This window comes from Megalops cyprinoides, chromosome 10 (genome assembly GCF_013368585.1).
Source record: "Megalops cyprinoides isolate fMegCyp1 chromosome 10, fMegCyp1.pri, whole genome shotgun sequence".
NCBI classification, from domain to species: Eukaryota; Metazoa; Chordata; class Actinopteri; order Elopiformes; family Megalopidae; genus Megalops; species Megalops cyprinoides.
Window position 1 is genome coordinate 6,928,873 of NC_050592.1, and position 19,322 is coordinate 6,948,194.

Here is a 19,322-nt window from a genome sequence, read left to right on the forward strand (position 1 = left end):
ACAAGTTTCAAGTTTGTCACAGGTGTCTGTGCAACTGTTTAATTTTTATATTAGAATGTGCACACCGAGTAAGGGTGCCTCTAGAGGAAAAAAAATAGATACATTTACAGTATCTACACTATACAAAGTGGTATTATTTCTGTACTGTACACAGTAACTGTTGGTGTGGGTTGTGCTTTGTTTTGCATGTGTTTGTGTGACAAGGAGTCATTTTGTATTTGGTGTATGTATTTACTGTACATTTTATAATATTTTAAGCTATAGTAGTTTTACACTCTGATCTATCAAACAGGGAGATGGTCTTGCATACCTTAATGTTATTAAATTGATGTCGGAATGTGATACGAGTTATCAATTGACTTCTCTTGAAGTGCTGTTCCCTAATTGTGGGTCTTCCTCAACTCGCCATGGGGCAGTGGGGGACAGCTGTCTGACCACAGCTCTGGCCCTTGCCTTAACACTAGAGCAGTTTCACGTTTATGTGGGCAAAGGTGTCGATCTGGTTATGCTTTTGACAGATCACAGTCCTTGCCAATTCAACATGAAAGACTGATGTGCTGGAGTTTGTCTCTCAAAGGGCTCAACTTGGAGATTAGGGTAAAGAAAAGATTGTTGTTGATACCCTGGACAGGTGTCACAAATAAGTTACACAGAGTTGGATGTGGCATTGTGATGTAGTGGTAAGGAACAGGGCTCATAACAGAAAGGTTGCTGGTTCAAGTCCCTGCCAGGGCACTGCTGCTGTACCCTTGGGCAAGGTACTTAACCCAGAATTGCCTCAGTAAGTACCCATCTGTATAAATGGATAACATGTAAAAACTGTAACCCATGTACCTTGCCCTGGATAAGAGCATCTGCTAAAATGCCAATAATGTAATGTAATTCATGTGTGTGTGTGCATATATAAATGTGTATATTTTGCCTGTCGTGCTGTAATGTGCTGTGATCAGGCTGTGAGGGAGCAAAAGCTTAAGAGGTGGAGCTGAGACGGCTTCCACACCTTATGTTGATTAAATCGATTTACGAAGTTGAAAAAACACTGGACAGTGTTAGCCTAAGAATTTTAAGTTTTCTTTACTTCAGATAGTGGTACATTTTTACAGGTTTTACAGGTAATAATTTCTGTGGTGTGAATGTGCTGGATCCACCAGCCTGTTACAAGCTTGCTCAGATACAATGAGTTTATTCTACTCTCTTGCCCCACCCGTATCTACTCATGTCCACTTAGTCCTTTTCTCAAGTGGACTTTCCTGTTTGTGCACCTTCCCCTTTGCTCCATGACTCCATACTCCTGACTATCGACTCATATTCATTTCTGACTGACTGAAATACAGTGCAAAGTTAATTAAATGGACTCTGCCAATGCAACGACTTCATTAAAACCATGTTCCTGACAGTAACAAATTGCCATTAGAAAAAAAACTGTATAGTCATAGACAGCAAGCATCCTGAAATGTAACATGCTGAATTAAACTTTTTTTTTTTTTGGCATGTATTAACTTCCTAATGCCTGTAGTTTCCTCTTAGTTAGTTTGGACCACAGCACAATGCTTACACACATACAAACCTTATGTAAAATCTGTGAAATATTTTCAAATTGTCAAAAATGTTCTTCATGTTTCCATGATTCCGTTATCATGGACATGAACCTGTTTGGAAACCTTGAGCTTTCCACAATATTTATCTAAGAAAATCTAAGGAAAGCCCTGTGAAATCAGATCTGAAGAGAGCTCATTTTAATAGCATTGGATTATGTTTACACGTTCAGTATTTGCTTTTAGCACTCCCACGGTGGCTACCGGTGTTTTTGAAATGGCCACACATACTTGAAGCAGGCCACATTAGAAATACAATGACTGGGCTCATGCCAAATCTTTTGAGTTACATTAAAGAATGGAAACAGAAAGACGCCACACAACACGCGTAACATTTACGTATGGCTTCCCCCATTCCCAAGAACACAAAGAGCATTACAAAGAATCAAAATCATGCACAACTACCTTGAACTAGGTAAGAGTAGACAGGGCTCCCTCTCTCACATTACTCCTTCCACAGAATTACATAACCTACAACTTTGTGGCAAAACAGGATCATCCCAGTTTGCGTACAAGATGACAACTCAGTAGACAAGAGTATTCATGGTGTGAACAAATACCGCCCCCCCACCCCCCACCACCACCACCACTACAGGTTATTGCTGCTGGAGGAAGCCAAGAGGAATTACGTCCTGACCTTGGTTTGTGTGACGTGCTGACCCCACGCGGATCCTTCCGAAAGCACTTCCTGCGAATGTGCTGCTGACGGCACTGCTGGCCAGCTCGCAGCGTGCAAAAAACCCTTGCAAGAAAAATGTTTACACTGTATTTGTCTTTGTGTTGAGGTCATGAATATTTTAGAACCCAGCGGATTTACAAAAGTAAACTCAAAGAACATGATTTTAAACTTGACCTCAGATGAAGGCAAATGACCAGACAAGTTACTATTATTGTTGCTTGAGTTACCTTGAGTGGCATGGAGCTAGACAAATGAAAGTGATAAAAATAGCTTTTGGCTGATTTTACAGGCAATTCCACAGAAAAACTGCAGAATTTGTACGTCGATCTCAGTTGAACCTCCATAGGAAATGTTTCCGCATTGTCAGAGAGCATATTTACATAAGGTGAGAGGCAGAAGCAGGAGTCATTCTAAATCTGAGGCTTCTTCCCTCTTTAAGAGAACACATCCAGGTGACAAAAGGTATGTATTCTACCTGCATCAGCGTATCACAGGATTCTGCTCCGGACATTTGCCAGCATACGCAAGACACACAAAAAAATAACACAAGGATGTCATTTGTTTCAATTATGTGCCGCATTTATAGCATTGCTGCCCATTGTACAAAAATAGATATTACATGTTAAAAGAAATTGCTGGATTACATAAGCAGGCTGAGCTAATCACCTTTTCTAAACCCAAGTGCTGTGAACCATCAAAATTAACAAAATGTTCACGTATAAAACATGCAGCAAGTATGCTAAAATTTCAATGTGCACAAACACGCAAAGCATCAAAAGCAAAGGCTATGAGCACTATATAAAATAATATTACAATTCATATTTTACACAAGAGAACATGAAAGCATAGCAAGTCATCAACTCATCTTTTCAATTTCTGACCTGAAAGCTATGTACAACCAAAGTGCACCACTGTAACTTGTTTCAAATGACATTATTTTACAAATTGTGGATTGTATGTTCACACTACCACATTCACTGCTTGGGTTTCATAGAAGAGTAATAAAAAAAAAAACCCTGAAATGACATAAAATCCACAAAAGGCTACATTAACAGTCAATAATATTCATACCCATTTTGCAAAAAAAAAAAAAAAAGCACACTGATTGTGTGGTGTACAATTGCTCCCCTGATTTAAATATTCAGTAGTGATTTTAAAATGTACAGATACATTAAATATATAAATTCTCCTTTAAAAAAATAAATATGCAACAGTAGAAAACCAAAGGAGAAAACAACATTAATAAGTTAAAAATATGGCTTTTTGGCTGTGACTATAGTTCCCCCTGTAGGTGATGAAATAAATTACCACAGTGAAGTAAAAGCTTGTGAAATTAAACTGATTTTGCAATACAAGCTAGGCTTTGTACAAGAAGCTGGTCCAGATTCTGTCTGTACTTTTGCTTATATATACACATACTGAAAGCACAACTGGCACCGCTGGCAAAAATCACATTATTGTAGATCACATTATGTAAGAATCACACTAGTTGACCACAATGGTTGTACTAGTACTAGTCCAGAGGCAAGCCTCCATGCCAGACTAGTTTTCAAAATCTCCATTACCATGTCTGGCACATGAGAGGTATCATTTGGACAACAAAAAGATAAATAGGCAGAAATACAAGACGACAGACTTATTACAGAGAGGAAATGCTGGTGGTCAGGCTTTAGACGAGAATCCCTACAATGGAATAACAACATTTTGGTGGAAAAGTTGTCCCTGCTGGGGACCACATGTACATAACATTGGTCCACATTATGGTGTCATAATGACAGGTAAATGCAAATCTGCTAGTGGGTGAGGTACCCACCCCAATGTTGCTGGTCCTGTATCTCAGAAAAATGAGGATATCTGCTAATGCACTTCAGGAAGCAAATCCCCTGAGCTAGAATCACAGTATCAGTAACTATGCACAGCTTTAAAACCTTAGATCGCAGCATTTAACCACCAAGCAACCTAAATACTTGCTCCTGTTCTACATAAGACTGATTGTCTGTTAATCTGTTGCACTTCTGCACTGATTATTGTTAAAAAAAAAAAAAACTACTGCACTACTTAAAACTGGACATTGGCATATTGTCTATGTGCTAAGGCAGGCGTACCAGCTGATTCCCTCTGAACATGAGGGAATTCCCCTTCACCGTGTCAGTCCACCTCACCTCTTCACAAGTTGTGACAGCCTGCAGACAACTGGCAGAGAGTTTGTGAGGGCGGGATCAGTCTGTCCTCCTTGTCCCATACCAGAGCTTAGCCCTTCACTGCCCCCCAAGGCTGCAGAGTGGCCTGGGGTACAATGAACTGCGGTGGCGGCTTGGGGAGGACGTAGTACCCCAGGACTGGAGTCGGGGGAGGGGGGCATACCGTGGTGAGAAAAATAGGGCCCTTCTTCTTGTACTGGGGCCACACAGGTGCCGGATGGTAGAAGTACTGGAGATTGGGGGCCTGCAAGTAGATAAACAAACATACAGCGAAAATGAGCTTCCTTTGTTCTGATGTACAAAATGTCCTTAAGCACTGAAAAATATTTATAAAAGCAGTTTCTCAATTCAAATACAGCGGACATGAAGCCTGTATGTTTATTTTTACCTGGGATTTCTTGCTCTTGCGAGGTTCTCTCGGCTCCCGAATTCTTGGTCTCATGGCGATCACAAAGGGTTTGCTCTCATCTGTCTCTGCCTCCTTTTTCTCCTCATTTTTCTTTCCTTCCTCCAGCTCTCCCTCCTTCAGCTCCTCCTCAGTATCACTGGAGACTTCAGATCCACAGTCAGAAGAACTGGCAGAGTGATAGTCGGAAGTGTCCTGATTCCCTGAGTCTGTGGTGACTGTCTGCCCCTCCTGGTCTCCCGGTTCCTCTTCCTCCTCCTGCCCTTTGAAACGAGCCACTGTGAAATATCGACAGCCCTCACCCGACCTGCGGAGAAAAGGAAGGCTGCTCAGTAACGAACATCTCACCATAAGAGATGGTGCATACACAAGAGGCAGGGAACAAATCAACAGTCAAATGATCTCATCCTTCCTTTCTGCATTTCATACCCAAACCCCACCAGCCCCTGACTCACTACCACTCTCCCTGGCTCCTCTGTGACTCCTCTTCCTACTCTTCGCTCTCCTCCCAATCCCACAAGCACACCTTGAAAGTGCAAAAACCACCCGGGTAGTCAGATGAGCTCAGACAGGCGCGTGAACCGGAGTGTCGTTTTGTCTCGTAGCGGCTGACTCACCGAGCGCACACCTCCAGGGGATCGATCCACAGCGTGATCTCACGGGGCAGGCCCAGCTCAGAGGGCCTCAGCTTGCTGTCCTTGCATGCCTTCAGCACAGACTCATCGCAGGGAGCCCCACCGTTCATCCTGATGCACCTGCGGGGGGGGGGGGGGTGGTGGGGGGGGGGGGGGGGCAGAGTGAACCCACATGCTCATCAGCACGTCTCTCAATGCTCCAAAGAGGCAAATGATCCGACGCGAAGCATTTTCACAATGTTTCACGGTCTGTGATGTTTGTTTTCAAATTTCTTATATTTGTTGAGCAACCCCCAAAGATTATGCAATCGCTGATTTGCAAATAAATGTGTTTATAAAATAAGGGAAATTTCACAATATTCACAAATTTCAGAATATTTCTGTTTTAATTTCTTGCATTCCTATCAGAGCAGCACTCTGAACAGAGCTCAACTAATTTCATTGGAACCTATCTGGGTTAAAATGACAGGAATAATGTTGTTCAGAATGACAACCAAATTTTTCAATATCTGTAGCTACATCACACAAGCACAGTTCTTCAGATCAGTTAAAATCAGGTAAATATAAAAAATGACACCAGTTTAAAAGTGTATTAATTTGCATTCTTTCCCTCTTTACTCTCCATGTGCTTACCTGAAACCTTGCCCTTTGCTGGGATTGTCAGGGTACCAGTGATTGGCGTACTTCTCGCAAAGTAACTCTTGCAGTTTCTCTGCAAACTGCTTGGCTCTGGCCTCATCCACACCACCTCGCTCCTGGGCAAGACGTCTCAGGAAGTCCACACCTGCTCTCACCTCTCTCTTCATTGCAGTCTACTAGGAGAGGGAAACATTGTAGTCAGAACCTCAGAGCAAGTCTAAAGCAGTGTGATTTTCCAAGGGCAGAGCATAACAGTGCAAGGAAAAACCTACAAACTAACATGGTCACTGACTGTTGTAGATTTTGAACAATTTTGGCATTCAAAACATTCACAATACCAAAACACTTGCGCAAGTTAATTTTAATTTCTTTTTAACTAGACCAACTGCAGCTCCAGGTGGGATAGCAGGAACAGTAACTACTCTAGTAGGAAAAATGCCTTAAATTGTGACACACTACTAGGTAAATACTTAAAAAAGTAAAACATCATTGGTTTTTTAATATTGTGGAGAAAACTGTAGAACATGTTACATAATATAGTCTGCTTCCCCTGCACTGAAATGACCTTTGCTGACAGTCTGTGCGGTGATGTGCCCCAGCCTTGAATGGCCTACTTTTCATAAAGTCAAACATACAAATCTACACCACTTCTCTGCAGTGTCAAGAGAATACAATCTCCACTGATCAACCCACACCACAAGGGGGAAAATAATTCCAAAAACTAAATTACTGATCATAGATTAACAGCCAAGAACTACAGGTACAAGCAAAATTGCAAGATACTGTCCAACACAAATAATCAACACCTACTAATCTTGCCATTTAGCAAACCCAAGGATTGCTTATCACACAACAAACCTTGAGCGACATACACTGGCTGGTAGCAGCGTCCACTAAAACTCAGGTGTGCTCCGCTATTGGTAGTATGCACACAGTGTAAGAGAAACCTGGAAAACATGATGGTTGCAACACCATCCTTGTTGAGCAGGAGCCGTTTTGCAAGATTTTGCATGATTGTGAAAATTCCACCTCAAAAACCACAGCTCACAGCCGTGAGCCTCTTCCTGGAAGTGACAGACTAAAAATTCTCTGCTTGTTTCCTAAACCAAACAACTGTTACACAACTCAGGTCTACAGTGGAATTAAACAATACACTGAAGTTACCTATTTCAGTGTGGCCTTTGTTCTTAAATGAAAAACAATGGCAAGATGTTTACAAGAATCCATGCCTCATGTAATTTTTTTTTTTTTTTTTTTACATAAACCTTCAGCATGTATCCATTTGTTGAAGGTGTCACCATGTTTATTCTGGAACCTGACAAGATACAAATATAAAAGCATATTGTGAAATATGTTACAAAAGTTGCATTACAGTCATGAAAATAGATTTTTCCTTGTCCCATCACAGATACTAGCATACAAGTCAGCACACAAACACAAAATACTGACAAAACAAAAAATATTTATCTACTGAAAAGATTACACTACCAAACTAGCGCTATAATGGAAAATTGCAATAAAGGGAAACTGCAATATATTATTGGGCTGGACAATGTACTTCTCAATATATTACAATTTCATTTCCGTATGAGTTGTCACTGAAAACAATCTTTTGGCCATCAAAACGATTCTATAACTATGAATGGTTTATTTCTCTCCGGCCTATTGCGGATTAGGAATCATTCGTTCTGTTCATCAGGACAAACCACCGTCCCATGTTGTTCCGCTGTTCTCAAACAAACCCTACTTTTTACGTCTAGAGAGACGGACTATCTCTGCTGTCGCCGCTGTTTTACTGTAAGGTCTCCCGTTTCCAAATGAACAGCATTAACAACGTGCATCGACGTTGGAACATTTTGTATTGGCACAGTCCTTTCAGAAAAGTTTAGTTACATCAAGTTTCAAGGAAAGATAAGAGTGACATATTTTTGTTTCCCTGATACTCGACATCCAGCCATTATTTGGACCCCAAAATGCTGACAATGTTTTTACATGCAATTACTAACGATAAATTGTTCCTGTCGTCAAAAACAAACATGATTCTCGCGCGTTTACCAAGTTAAGCATTTTACGCAAACACCTGCGTGTATAAACTTATCGATGTTAACATTTATGTATATGCCACTGTATCAGCATCAAAAAATACTACTGCTGACATAACATTAATAATTAGTGTGATGGTAACACGTACCACGACTGTCACTCACTCGCACTATTGACAATAACAGCGGTTAGCCAAAGGCGGTGATGACAACGGCTGAAAAGCTCATGAGTCACCGTTTCAATCACTCACACTGGCGGCGCTGTGACTCGCAGTCTATATCATTGTCTCATCTAATCACTGTAAATACTGTTAGCTAACTTACAATTTTATTTAAATGAATATAACGATATGATTAATGATATATTATTTCCCTCTACTTTTTAACCGTCTCATTGGTAACACCGGGGAGGGACCGACAGCCATGTCATTTGAATTTCACACCTGTTGTGATCTGGTTTGGGGAGATGGGAACACCACCAGCTGCACGCGGTATTGCATTTTTACCTTGTTAAATGTGGACACGTGACTGACGATCTGCAAAATGCAAAGTCTTTGAAAGAAAGGAATAGTGTCCTCTCCAGCACACGTTAAAAACACATGTAAGGCTGAGTGGATACCAATATTAAAATACTGGCACAATTCAAGCACAGACCCACATCCACAGGACGTATGTGTGCTACTTCATGGGAAAGTCCACAAGAGAAACTATAACGCTGGCCTCCAAAGTAAGATGAAACTCATCGTCTCGCATCTTGAATTGTACATCTGCGGTTTTCAATTTTGTCTCGGCTCTGTTTAGTTTTATTTTCAGATTATCGTTAAAATCTTTACCTTGTTATGCTTAACTCAGTGTGTAATAATTGTGTAGGCTACATTGAACCAAACACTGCAACGCATTCAAGAACGATAAACAGTAGCCTGCATTCACGGTGTCAGGCTATTGCATGTCTCTGAAATGATTAGGCTACACTACACCTTTTTAGAAATTCCCTTTCCCAAATCTCAGAGGTGAGGTCTGAATGATTTTAAGGATGTTAAACAAACACTGACGTAACTCAATACAAAACAACCTCGAGAAGTACACGTGAAACCACATGTTACAATCCAATTAGCCAACTAACAGATGGCAGACGGTGAAGGAGTGAATCGAAAGTTCATCTGAAAATGTAAAGTAAGCAGGACTGAATAAAAGCAGCTACAAGGACAGTTGGTAAGCCATAAAATTGAACTCAAAGTTCATCCAGCTGTACTTGCGGAAAAGTACTGCGGTGATAGGTTGTTACACTTCCGTATTCTATGTTAAATGAATTACCACCTGGCTAAATCTGTTGCCTTAATAGATAATACTAATAGCTAAATACAAACTTTTTCCAAACTTACGGCAAATTTTAGGGAATTCCCAGTCACCGGACTCCAGGGACGATATGTTAACTTCTACCGATCTAGTCCCTTTCCATTCCATTCCCAGGTTAACCGTCTCTACACACCGATTATGTCTGTTTCAGATTTAAAGTAGGCAACTAAACAACATGAATTTCTATAAACATTTCTATAAAATCTTTTCAGCCACTGCTTCTCAGACATGGAACTCTTATGTGTCTATACTGTGTATCAGACTACAGCTTCACGTTGTTACTTTTTATGTCACAGGTATTCAACACGTTACAGGTTCAGCGGTGAAAAAAGATATCGCCAGAATCTTTTTTTTATGATTATTATTTTTTAGCTACTCACCACTATTATCCAGTTGCCTCGGAAAAAAACTGTATTCTTGACGACCGGCTCTCCTAACTTGCTTGCTTGGACGAATTAGCCAGCTAGCCTAGCTAGCGTCTCGCGCTGCTTCCTTGTTCTGTGTGTTTAACTGATCCACGTTATTATGCTGCTGCTGGGTCTGAAAACGGGTGCGGGAAAACGTGCTATTACCGTCAGTGATTAACGTATGACTCACTTCCTTATTCAGCGATATGACCAATGCACTCGCCCACCGCTTACTACTGTGACGTCCCGTCTGCCTCAGCCCAAATATGGCAAGCCCCCGGTCGGGAGACTCTCCCAATTACCGTAATATGATACTGCAAGCCATTCTAGTTTAAAAAAAATATATATAAAAATATAAACATATTATACAACAGCCAGCAAACACGTCTACATTTTCACCTCTACGTTTTTGTACTATGGACTGTTATAATCTACGCCCTGCATATACCTTCGGATTGTTGAATCCCACTGCCTTTGCGAAGTTATTTTGTAATGTCGCTCACATTTCAATATGTACAGTTATCTGTAAATTTGGGGTGTGGCGTGTTACACTGTTATCTTCCCGTTGTAAAGGGTAACGTCGAAGTGTGATGTTGATGCAACCTAACGCAAGCGAATCACGGGTTTTTCTGCATGTGACGCCCGTGTTCTTGAAAGCAGAGCTTGGATAGGAGGAGAAATTGCATAGATTATCAAGAAACGAGGTTCAGTGTGTTTATCTGATGGAGGCATATATGAAATGGTCTGACCCAACCAACCGTACGACTATTGGAGTGCTGCATTATATGAAGCTTAAGACAAACGTGAGACAAGTTCTTCTGTATTTTCACTCGTATAGGCCTGCAAGTAGAATTCAGTGTCATACGACGCAACAAACACAGAGTAAAACTGCGTATTTTGCTAATGGAAACACCTTTGATTTATTGATTATCATTTGATAGATGAAAGGGTTGGTGGATACACTGACTGTCTCTTGTTTATGGACAGATAATACTCACGAATGCAAGTTGTATTTGAATCTAAGTGCTCTCTCAATATACCTTTAATGAACTATACAGAGTGATTTGGTTTTGGGAAAGCACAATAACTTTAGTAAATGTTTTCCTGTGACACGTGGTTAAGAGTACCCTACCATTCCTACAAAAGTGGTTTTCTTCATATCCCCATGTAACATTTCAATCCCTGACCTATGCAACCCTCCACCCCTAGATTAAATTTTTTGCTCAGGTGAGTGTTCCTTTGGCATAGAGACAGTGGTTTCCATGTGATGTGAAATATAGATTTACAGACATATTTTAATTAGCAAATTAACATGGTTGTGCAAGTAGACGCTAGTAAGTGGAAATCAATCAATACAACTGCTAATGCAATGTTTACAATAACATAATTTTTAAATTGCTCTGGATCAGATCTTCTGCCAAATTAAATGTCCTGCTTAATCTATACAATATTGCACTGCGTACTGTATTAAAAGTTTTGTTTACTTTTTCAGGTCTGTTTGATTTTTTTCACCAAGTGGAGATTCTGTTTTCTATGTTCAGTTTTGATTGTAAGCTGGATGGATGTCATGCAGGGAACCATCACAAATTACTTGAAACTCAACAATATCCCAGGGGGTTTCCTGAGATGTGCTGAAAAATCAGTAAGATGGCCAGTAAAATTCCCCAGTAGAATAAGAGGGAACTTTCAGGACTGGCAAATTCACTACAGTATTCTCAGTAAGATCGGTTAAAAAGTCAACATGTAGTTTTGTGATTTCTGGTGCAATATGAGAATTATTTTGGGTGATTTTGAGTTGTGGTGTGTGTGTGTGTGTGCGTTCACACATGTGCCTTTTAGGCTTGTTTCCAGCTCATCGCTGTTTCATGTATTTACCTATTTATATACTAATTTATTCATTTTCTTTTGTCATGATGAGTTTAGTATTGTTTACAGTAATAGGTGCTACAGCACTGGAACACCTTTTTCTTTTTACTTGCAATGGAGGTGGGAATCAAATGTTCAATTAAAAAATTACAAAGGTTTATGGAAATGTTTTTTTTTTCCCCCCATCTTTTAAGGAAAAAGTGCCACTTGTTCAGACTTGATCAAAAAGTTGGTCATAGTGCCAGACTCTCTTTATGACGTTCTTACACAATAACCATAAGGCACTTTCCATGAGGCACGCAAAGTAGCCTCTACTGCACAGCAGAATTCTATGTCAGTGCTAAACAAGTCAAGTATATACAGGCTGTTATTACTTATCAGTTTCAGTCCTCAGAGTATGCCCCTTCATCATCTTTATTTGTTTAGGTCCCCACACTAGTTACCCATTACATTATGGTCATTTAGCAGACTCTCTTGTCCTTATTCATGTATGTATTTATTATTATTATTTTTTTACATTTTACAGGGCTGGACATTTACTGCAGCAATTGTGGGTTAAATACCTTGACCTAGGGGTACCACAGCACTGCCTCAGCAGGGATTTGAACCAGCAGCCTTTCAGTTATGAGCCCTTACCAACTACACCACACTTCTGCCCAGCATGGCGTACTGCTGCTGTTTACCCAAAAATGTCATAAGTGAATGTTATTGGTACCTGTGAATTAAGGGATTAAGAAGTAAAGGTAAACCTGATTTCAGAAAAAGCTGCACAATACATACATCCCAGGTGGGTCATTTCCAAGCATAGTCAATCCCTCACGCATATAACTTTTGTTTCGCAATATACTTTTCACACTTTTCTTGCCTTCATGTTTTCAGTATAAGGATGTTATGCAGTATAGGTGGCACAGAGTCTCTTATTTTTGTTCAACAATGGACGAACACATATTTCTTGGGTTACTTTGCCTGACATTTTCCAGGATCCATGCCTAGGAGTAATAATATACTTTTAAGCAAAAGCAAGCAGACATGACATATGTTCCCCCAAATTGTTAATTGTAGCAGGAGAGAATGATTTCACCACTAGTTACATCCTCCATCCTCATCACTAAGCAGCTTCCACATGCAACTCATTGTGCTTGTTTTATACATGCTAGTTATGGCACACTGCTGTTCAGCACTTACAGCTTTGGCTGGTGAAGCTATAATTACCATAGGTGTGTTTGGGTGTTCCATGGTCTCTGATCTTCTTTGGTTATGGCCTTTTTGGGGTGAGTGGTACTGCAGCCTGTCTCCTTTGCATGAACCATTTGTTGGAGAGATGGTGTTTGTCTGGCAGTTTTCTCTTGTGCAGAAAACAACCAGGGATCCAGTGGCTGCCAAGAGCCTGGTTTTCTTAGTCCTGTACCCATGTTCTCACTCATTAGCTTTACCTGCTAGTTTGTACCTTACCTGGCCAACCATTGAAACCTGGTCATGCAGTGCTTCTAATATTGTTGACTCTGTATGGTTTTTTGTTTTTGTACTCTACCTCCCTTGTAAGTCGCTTTGGATAAAAGCATCTGCCACATGAATAAATGCAAAAGTAAATGTAAATTTCTGCCACAGTATTTAGACCACTGTGACTTTAAGTTCTTTAAGATTAAAATCTGTGTCCGTTCTCCCATCCTCTTCTCTCCTCTCCTTTATTTTCCTTACTGATATAAAATTAGTTGACCACCTACAGACCAACCATCTGCCCTCTCTGATGGTTAGTTCACCGTAATGAACAAATTTTATATCTCTGATGTCTTTAGGAGAATCTCACACTGAAATGTGGACTGTTAAGAAGGAACCTTAAAAGTGTATGTGCCATATTATGAAATAAGGTCTGATGTTTCTATTTTTATCATCCTTGATATATTACGCAGTAGGGAGATTGTTACGTCCTTAAAATTGTGGTTTTTCTATTCAGTTGTTTAAGACAAAATATCTATTATTTTTCAACAGTGGATTTCCCTGAAATGCATATGGAAACGATGCATGTTTCTGTTACTAAATTAATTACCATACAATGTGCAAACATTGAGGAATCTCATCTGTATCAATATTAGAATCAGTCTTAGCCATCAGCTCTGTTAGGTTCATGTAGAAGCTGTTCTGTTCTGTGCGTCTATGGATTGATTTGCATCTCTTTGAAACAGCCTTGTTTACATATACGCTGCTGCTTTCATGTTGACACATTGACAGAAGTAAAAATAGTAAACCCATCGTGTTGTCAGTGTTTTCATTTTAACGTCCATCCATGCTGCTCACCGTGGTCCTTATAGAGGCTATAACATGTTCTCAGTTTCAGCTGAGTTGATGTGGTACATTGATTGTTCACCGCTAATCTCACTTAGCCTCTCCTGTCTGCCAAAAGTTTGCTGTGTTTGAGTTTTTCCTGTACAGGCTGGTCAAGTCCCTATCTATATACACACATGCGCACACATACATATATATGTTTGTGTACACACACACATACATATAATTATTATATATTAGTTATCTATCATTAGCTGTCCTTTGTCCACCTTAGCCCCTGTGTGGTGAAATGAGCTTCCTGTTGGGGTCAGAATAGCTGAATCGCTAGCCATATATGTATAAGTACATATATACATGCATACATGTGATATCATACAAAAGTATAATCATTTCAAATGCCCAAGAATAGATTTCAAAAAACAATTTTATTCACCCTTTGTATGCTTTCAGTAAAGTCCCACATGGGCAATGCCTGTTTCAAAACATAATTGGCATAGGTTATCTAATAACACTGTCTGGTTTGCATCCATTTCAAAATGTTGGCATTAGCCTACCAACCAGTGTGAGGTTCAGCTCCCCCTGATTTCCGAGCAATCATTAGATCCTACGTACCAGCCACTGTGTGCAACCTCTTCAGGACACTTGGCTCTCCTCCCCTCTTGCAATTGTGTATCCTGGTCATGTCCCCTGTCCATCTTAGCCCCTGTGTGGTGGAAAGTGCTTCCTGTTGGGGTCAGAATAGCTGAATCTCTAGCCATATTCCATCACAGACTGTGGGCCCACCTCCGACTGCACCTCGTTTCCCCTGCTCTTCCATGATCTCCCCTTTTGGAACAGAATTTTTTATGTTGTAGTTTTCCTATTTGTAATTTTGTGTGCTTTTCCATTCTCATAATAATTGAAATGCTGAGTTTTACTTGCGAGTTGAAACGTGTATGCATTTTCCATGATCTCAGCGCTGTGTTTGACACTGACGTACATTTGAATATGCCTGGTTGTATCCTTGTTTTGTACACAGTCATACTTCCTTGTTAATTTGTACAAGCACTTTGGAAGTTGCTCTGGAAAGCAAGCGCATCTGCTAAATAACAAAATGCAAATATGTATTGACGTCTTGTTTCCCTGAAAGCTCCATGTTAAATACAGTATCAGGTATGATGCTGTTAACAGTGGCATAGATAGGATCTCGAAATCTGTCACAAACGAACTTTTGCCCTGTAAAGGTATGACATAATACACCATGTTTCACAAATTTCACTGTAAGACTTTCCCTACAGACACAAGGTCATGACTTCTGTTCTCTCCTGCGTAGCCAGCATCTTGGATTACACACAAACTGAGAAAGTAGAGTATTAACATTTACAGATAATTTTGAAAGAATTCAATAAAATTGTTACGCAATTTCAAATGTTTCTCAACCAAATACATTGGGACTGTATGCCCACTGTATGAAATGGTTTCCTGAATAGTGGTAAAGAGTTCAGCTTGTAACCCAATGATTGCTTATTTGATTCCCAGGTGGAGGATTGCTGTTGAGCCCTTCAACATACAAATCAACCCAGATTGCTTCAGTAACTATCCAGCGGTGTAAATGGATGACATGTAAGGTATGTAAATTGTGCCGGACAAGGGTGTCTCCTAAGCAAATCAACTCCTAAGACTGTGAAACCAATATAGACTGTCCAAAGGTTTCATTGTCGTCTTATGTTCCAGTCTATAGAAACTTTGAGCATTTAGCCCACAGAACACAGCTGTCATTTGCTGCTAACATGGCAGCATGCTTTGGCCATGAACACTGAGCATAGCTTTAGGTCCTCAAATAAGGATAATTCTCTAATGTCACAAGATGCATTGTTCACATTTACCAACAGAGGGCAGACTTGTATATTTTTTGTGCTTTGTGATATGGTGTCCCTCTGTTCTGCTTCTGTCGCTCTTTCCTATCACCTAATGCCCGTGTTCACACCCCCCGCCCCACCCCACCTCTTTTCAAATTCAAAAATAGCTGTATTGCCATGACAAGGTGACGTCAGTTTTGAGCGAGCTGGCCAGAGAGCAGTGTGTTGGAATGGTGTTGTCTCTTTCTCATATCCCTCCCTTTCCCAGTCAAATCACGGTCTCTGTCCCAGATGCCAACTCAAGAGGAAATTATCGTGCTGTGTGTGCTGTGTATGTGTGAGTGTGTGTGTCTGTGTCTGTGTGTGTTCCGGAGCCATTCAGGGGTCACTCTAGTTCACAGACAGCATGTGAGCTCAGAAACATACTCTCTGTGCTCCCCCCAGCCCTTCTTTATTTTATTCGGTTCAATGCAAGTTTCATTTGCATTATTGAATTTGCATTTACTTTATTGAAACAAATGTGCTTTGGTGCAGAATATACCAACTAAAACACAAAAACACACAAAAATGACATTGCTGGCAAACAGGACTGATTAGCTGTAGTTCTTGTTGAATAAAAGATAATACCTCTTTTGAAATGTTTGTAAAGCTATTCCTCTTTCTCTTCCTTCATTTCTAAGAAAAAATAAAAATTGGTGCTATGACGAGTGCCTGTGTTCTTGTTGGCTCAAGTCCCTATGACAATAGGCAATTCTGGTCTTCTAGGTCAGCGGTGATTATAGTTTTATGGATGCTTTTAATTGGGCAGCTTCCATCACAGGTGATTTGATCTCTCGCTTGAGGGCTCATTTCTAGTGCTTGAGAACAAGACTGCTCAATAAGACAGAAAAGGACAGGGTATGCTGTGATTTCTATGTTCATTTCTTAGTTGTTCTTGGAACCATAAGACGCCATCACTGCAAATCATCAGCCACTGCAAAGGACGCTTCCATTTTTTATTTATTTATTTTTTTTATGGCAGAGCCCAGTTTAACTGTGGCCTTTCTTGTCCTGTGGCTTTTGTGTGGAAAACAAGGTCTCATAGCAAGCTGGAGGGTGTTTCTCAGAACACTTTTTAGCAGAGGATTTGCTGCAATAGCCTCGGCTGTTGATCTTTTTTTTCTGGTTTCTGCCAGAGGTTGCCATTTTCCGTTGGTCTTGTATCAATGAAGCCCACACGCGGCCGACCTGCTTCGCCTTTAAAGCACATCGATTTCTCCGTTTCACAGCAAGTCTAATGCGATCAATACCCCTGGCTTTTCAAGATCAGGAGCCATTGAGCATCCCTTCCCCTCACACGCGCTGCGTTTCTCTCTCTCCCTCTCATTCTCTCTCTCTCTCTCTCTCTCATTCTCTCTCTCTCGCTCCCTCTCACTCAGGTAATGATTGTCCTTGGGCAGGAGAATACTTTGTCTGCATTAGGAGTGAAGTGTTTGTAATGGGATTGTTCACCCCAATAGTAATGTGGTTATGTATGTGGGGTGATTTGGTGCTTAAACAAAGGTGAAAGAGAATTCAGCACGCCTTTCTCTTCACCTTTCATATCCTACCCTCATTCTCCACTCCACCCCCATCTAATTACACCTCCACCCACACCCACACCCACAACTATGGTCAGTTAATACCTGTTATTTGCAGGACAGTTCTGTTGTTCTCTAAACTCAGACAGATGTATATGAATGCTTATTTTTTTTGTAATTGTTAAAAGCAAACAAATCATACAAATAAGATTAAATTTTGTTCAAATTTCTGGTGGGAAAAGTGATCTCTGGTTCTCCTTAGTTATGAAGTAGCTTTTTAAACTCATTGCAACAGCTCACTAGGGGCCCCGTGCACGTTCAGAATTTCATGTCTTGCTGCCGTGACCGTGCTGCATGGTTTATAACAATGTCCTTTTGCAGCTTTGCCATAATGCCATGGAAACCGTGATGCGTTTGTCATGTGTCCTGTGTGTCCTATGTCCTGTTTTGTCAGTATCATGTAATGCTCCTACTCTTATTCTTCAGTCTGAAGTCATGCTTTTATGACTGGAGCACAGGTTGGTCCATACGGAAATCTATGATGCATATGCAGCTTTTCCATACAACTGAACACTGCTGCAAATACATTGAAGTGGGTTATTGACTTATTGGAAATACAGGTTCTGGAAAAAATGTCACATAATTTTTAAATAAAATTATTCATTTATGGTCAGAGTGCTGTAAAGTTTGGTGAAAAAAATTCCGAAGTCTTCCTCTACATTTCTGTGCTCTGTCATAATGAATTATGCTGCCGTGGGGATGGCATTCTGAGGGTTATGGTTTAAAGCCCCAAACCTTATGTAAAAACTTGCCGCTTATTGGAGCGGGCTGGTGAATGAATCACATGACAGCCCAGTGAAGCAGACAGCATAGATCTCAAAATAATAGATGACAAACAACCTGTTTATATGTTTACACAGTTACACAGAAATATGAAAGCATATTTTTGTTTTTATTGAGGCCACAAAAGAGTGCCCTCTTCAATAACACTGAGTTCACTGCTCTTGCTCTGAACACAAATTGTACCCCCGCCCTCCTCCCATCTTTCCTCCTTGCACACACACACGTAGCCCCCCCACCCCCCACCCCCTAGTCCTGTTTTGTCTGACCTGACACAACCCCAAGTCTGGGGCTAGCGGCAACGTGAGGCTGTTGCTAATGAAGGTTGTCTGAACACACGCAGACACAAGCTTGTCCAGCTGCCTTTGTGTGGGCTTCCCATTGACTCGTGTCATTACTGTTCTTCGATTCAGTCTGTTGGAAGAGTAAGAAGAAAGTGGGGTAAGGTGGTCTCAGACTTCATCATCAAGTAATATTCTTATAGAGATCTGCTTTGCTTTTCCGCTTTGTTTTTTATTATTAAAATATTAACTAAAACTAACACGTAATAATAATAATAATAATAATTTAAAAAGTGTCCAGAGATTTACCAAAACTGAAGTGAGTACTTGGCCTTAAAGAAATTTACAGAAACAGAAGAGACCATTGCACTCTTTATGACTTTGTGGGCTGAACATCACTGACCACTTGCAGACAACAGCACTGGTATATTTTTACTGGATATATTTTATCCAGCTTACCTCTGTACCTTTCTCTGCCTCAGCTCAGGTATTTACCAGCTACGCCCCTCCAGGTGGTTGCTTTTTAATGTACCCCAGGTTTTGACAGATCTGGGGAAAACTGCATTTTCCTACTATGCACCTTGGACATGGAATAATCTGCAGAAAGCTTTAAAATTGGATACATTTATATCCATTGATAAATTTAAGGCCATAATAAGGCATTGGTGAATGAGACATGTGGCTGTTTCTTGAGA

General features: G+C 40.5%; 1 protein-coding gene across 2 annotated transcripts; it reads right to left on the reverse strand.

The window, feature by feature from the left end:
* Positions 1-4,170: 4,170 nt before the first annotated feature.
* Positions 4,171-10,141, reverse strand: si:dkey-79d12.5 (protein BTG3). Of its 2 annotated transcripts, none has more exons than XM_036538053.1 (5): positions 9,934-10,141; positions 6,150-6,328; positions 5,499-5,636; positions 4,864-5,188; positions 4,171-4,719 (listed from the first exon to the last, which is right to left on the reverse strand). In XM_036538053.1, the coding sequence occupies exons 2-5, from the start codon at positions 6,320-6,322 to the stop codon at positions 4,525-4,527; spliced, it is 831 nt and encodes a 276-aa protein (XP_036393946.1). In that variant the 5' UTR covers positions 6,323-6,328; positions 9,934-10,141; the 3' UTR covers positions 4,171-4,524. The 2 variants fall into 2 exon arrangements, with proteins under 2 accessions (XP_036393946.1, XP_036393945.1); XM_036538052.1 differs by having other exon boundaries at positions 6,150-6,331.
* Positions 10,142-19,322: the final 9,181 nt, after the last annotated feature.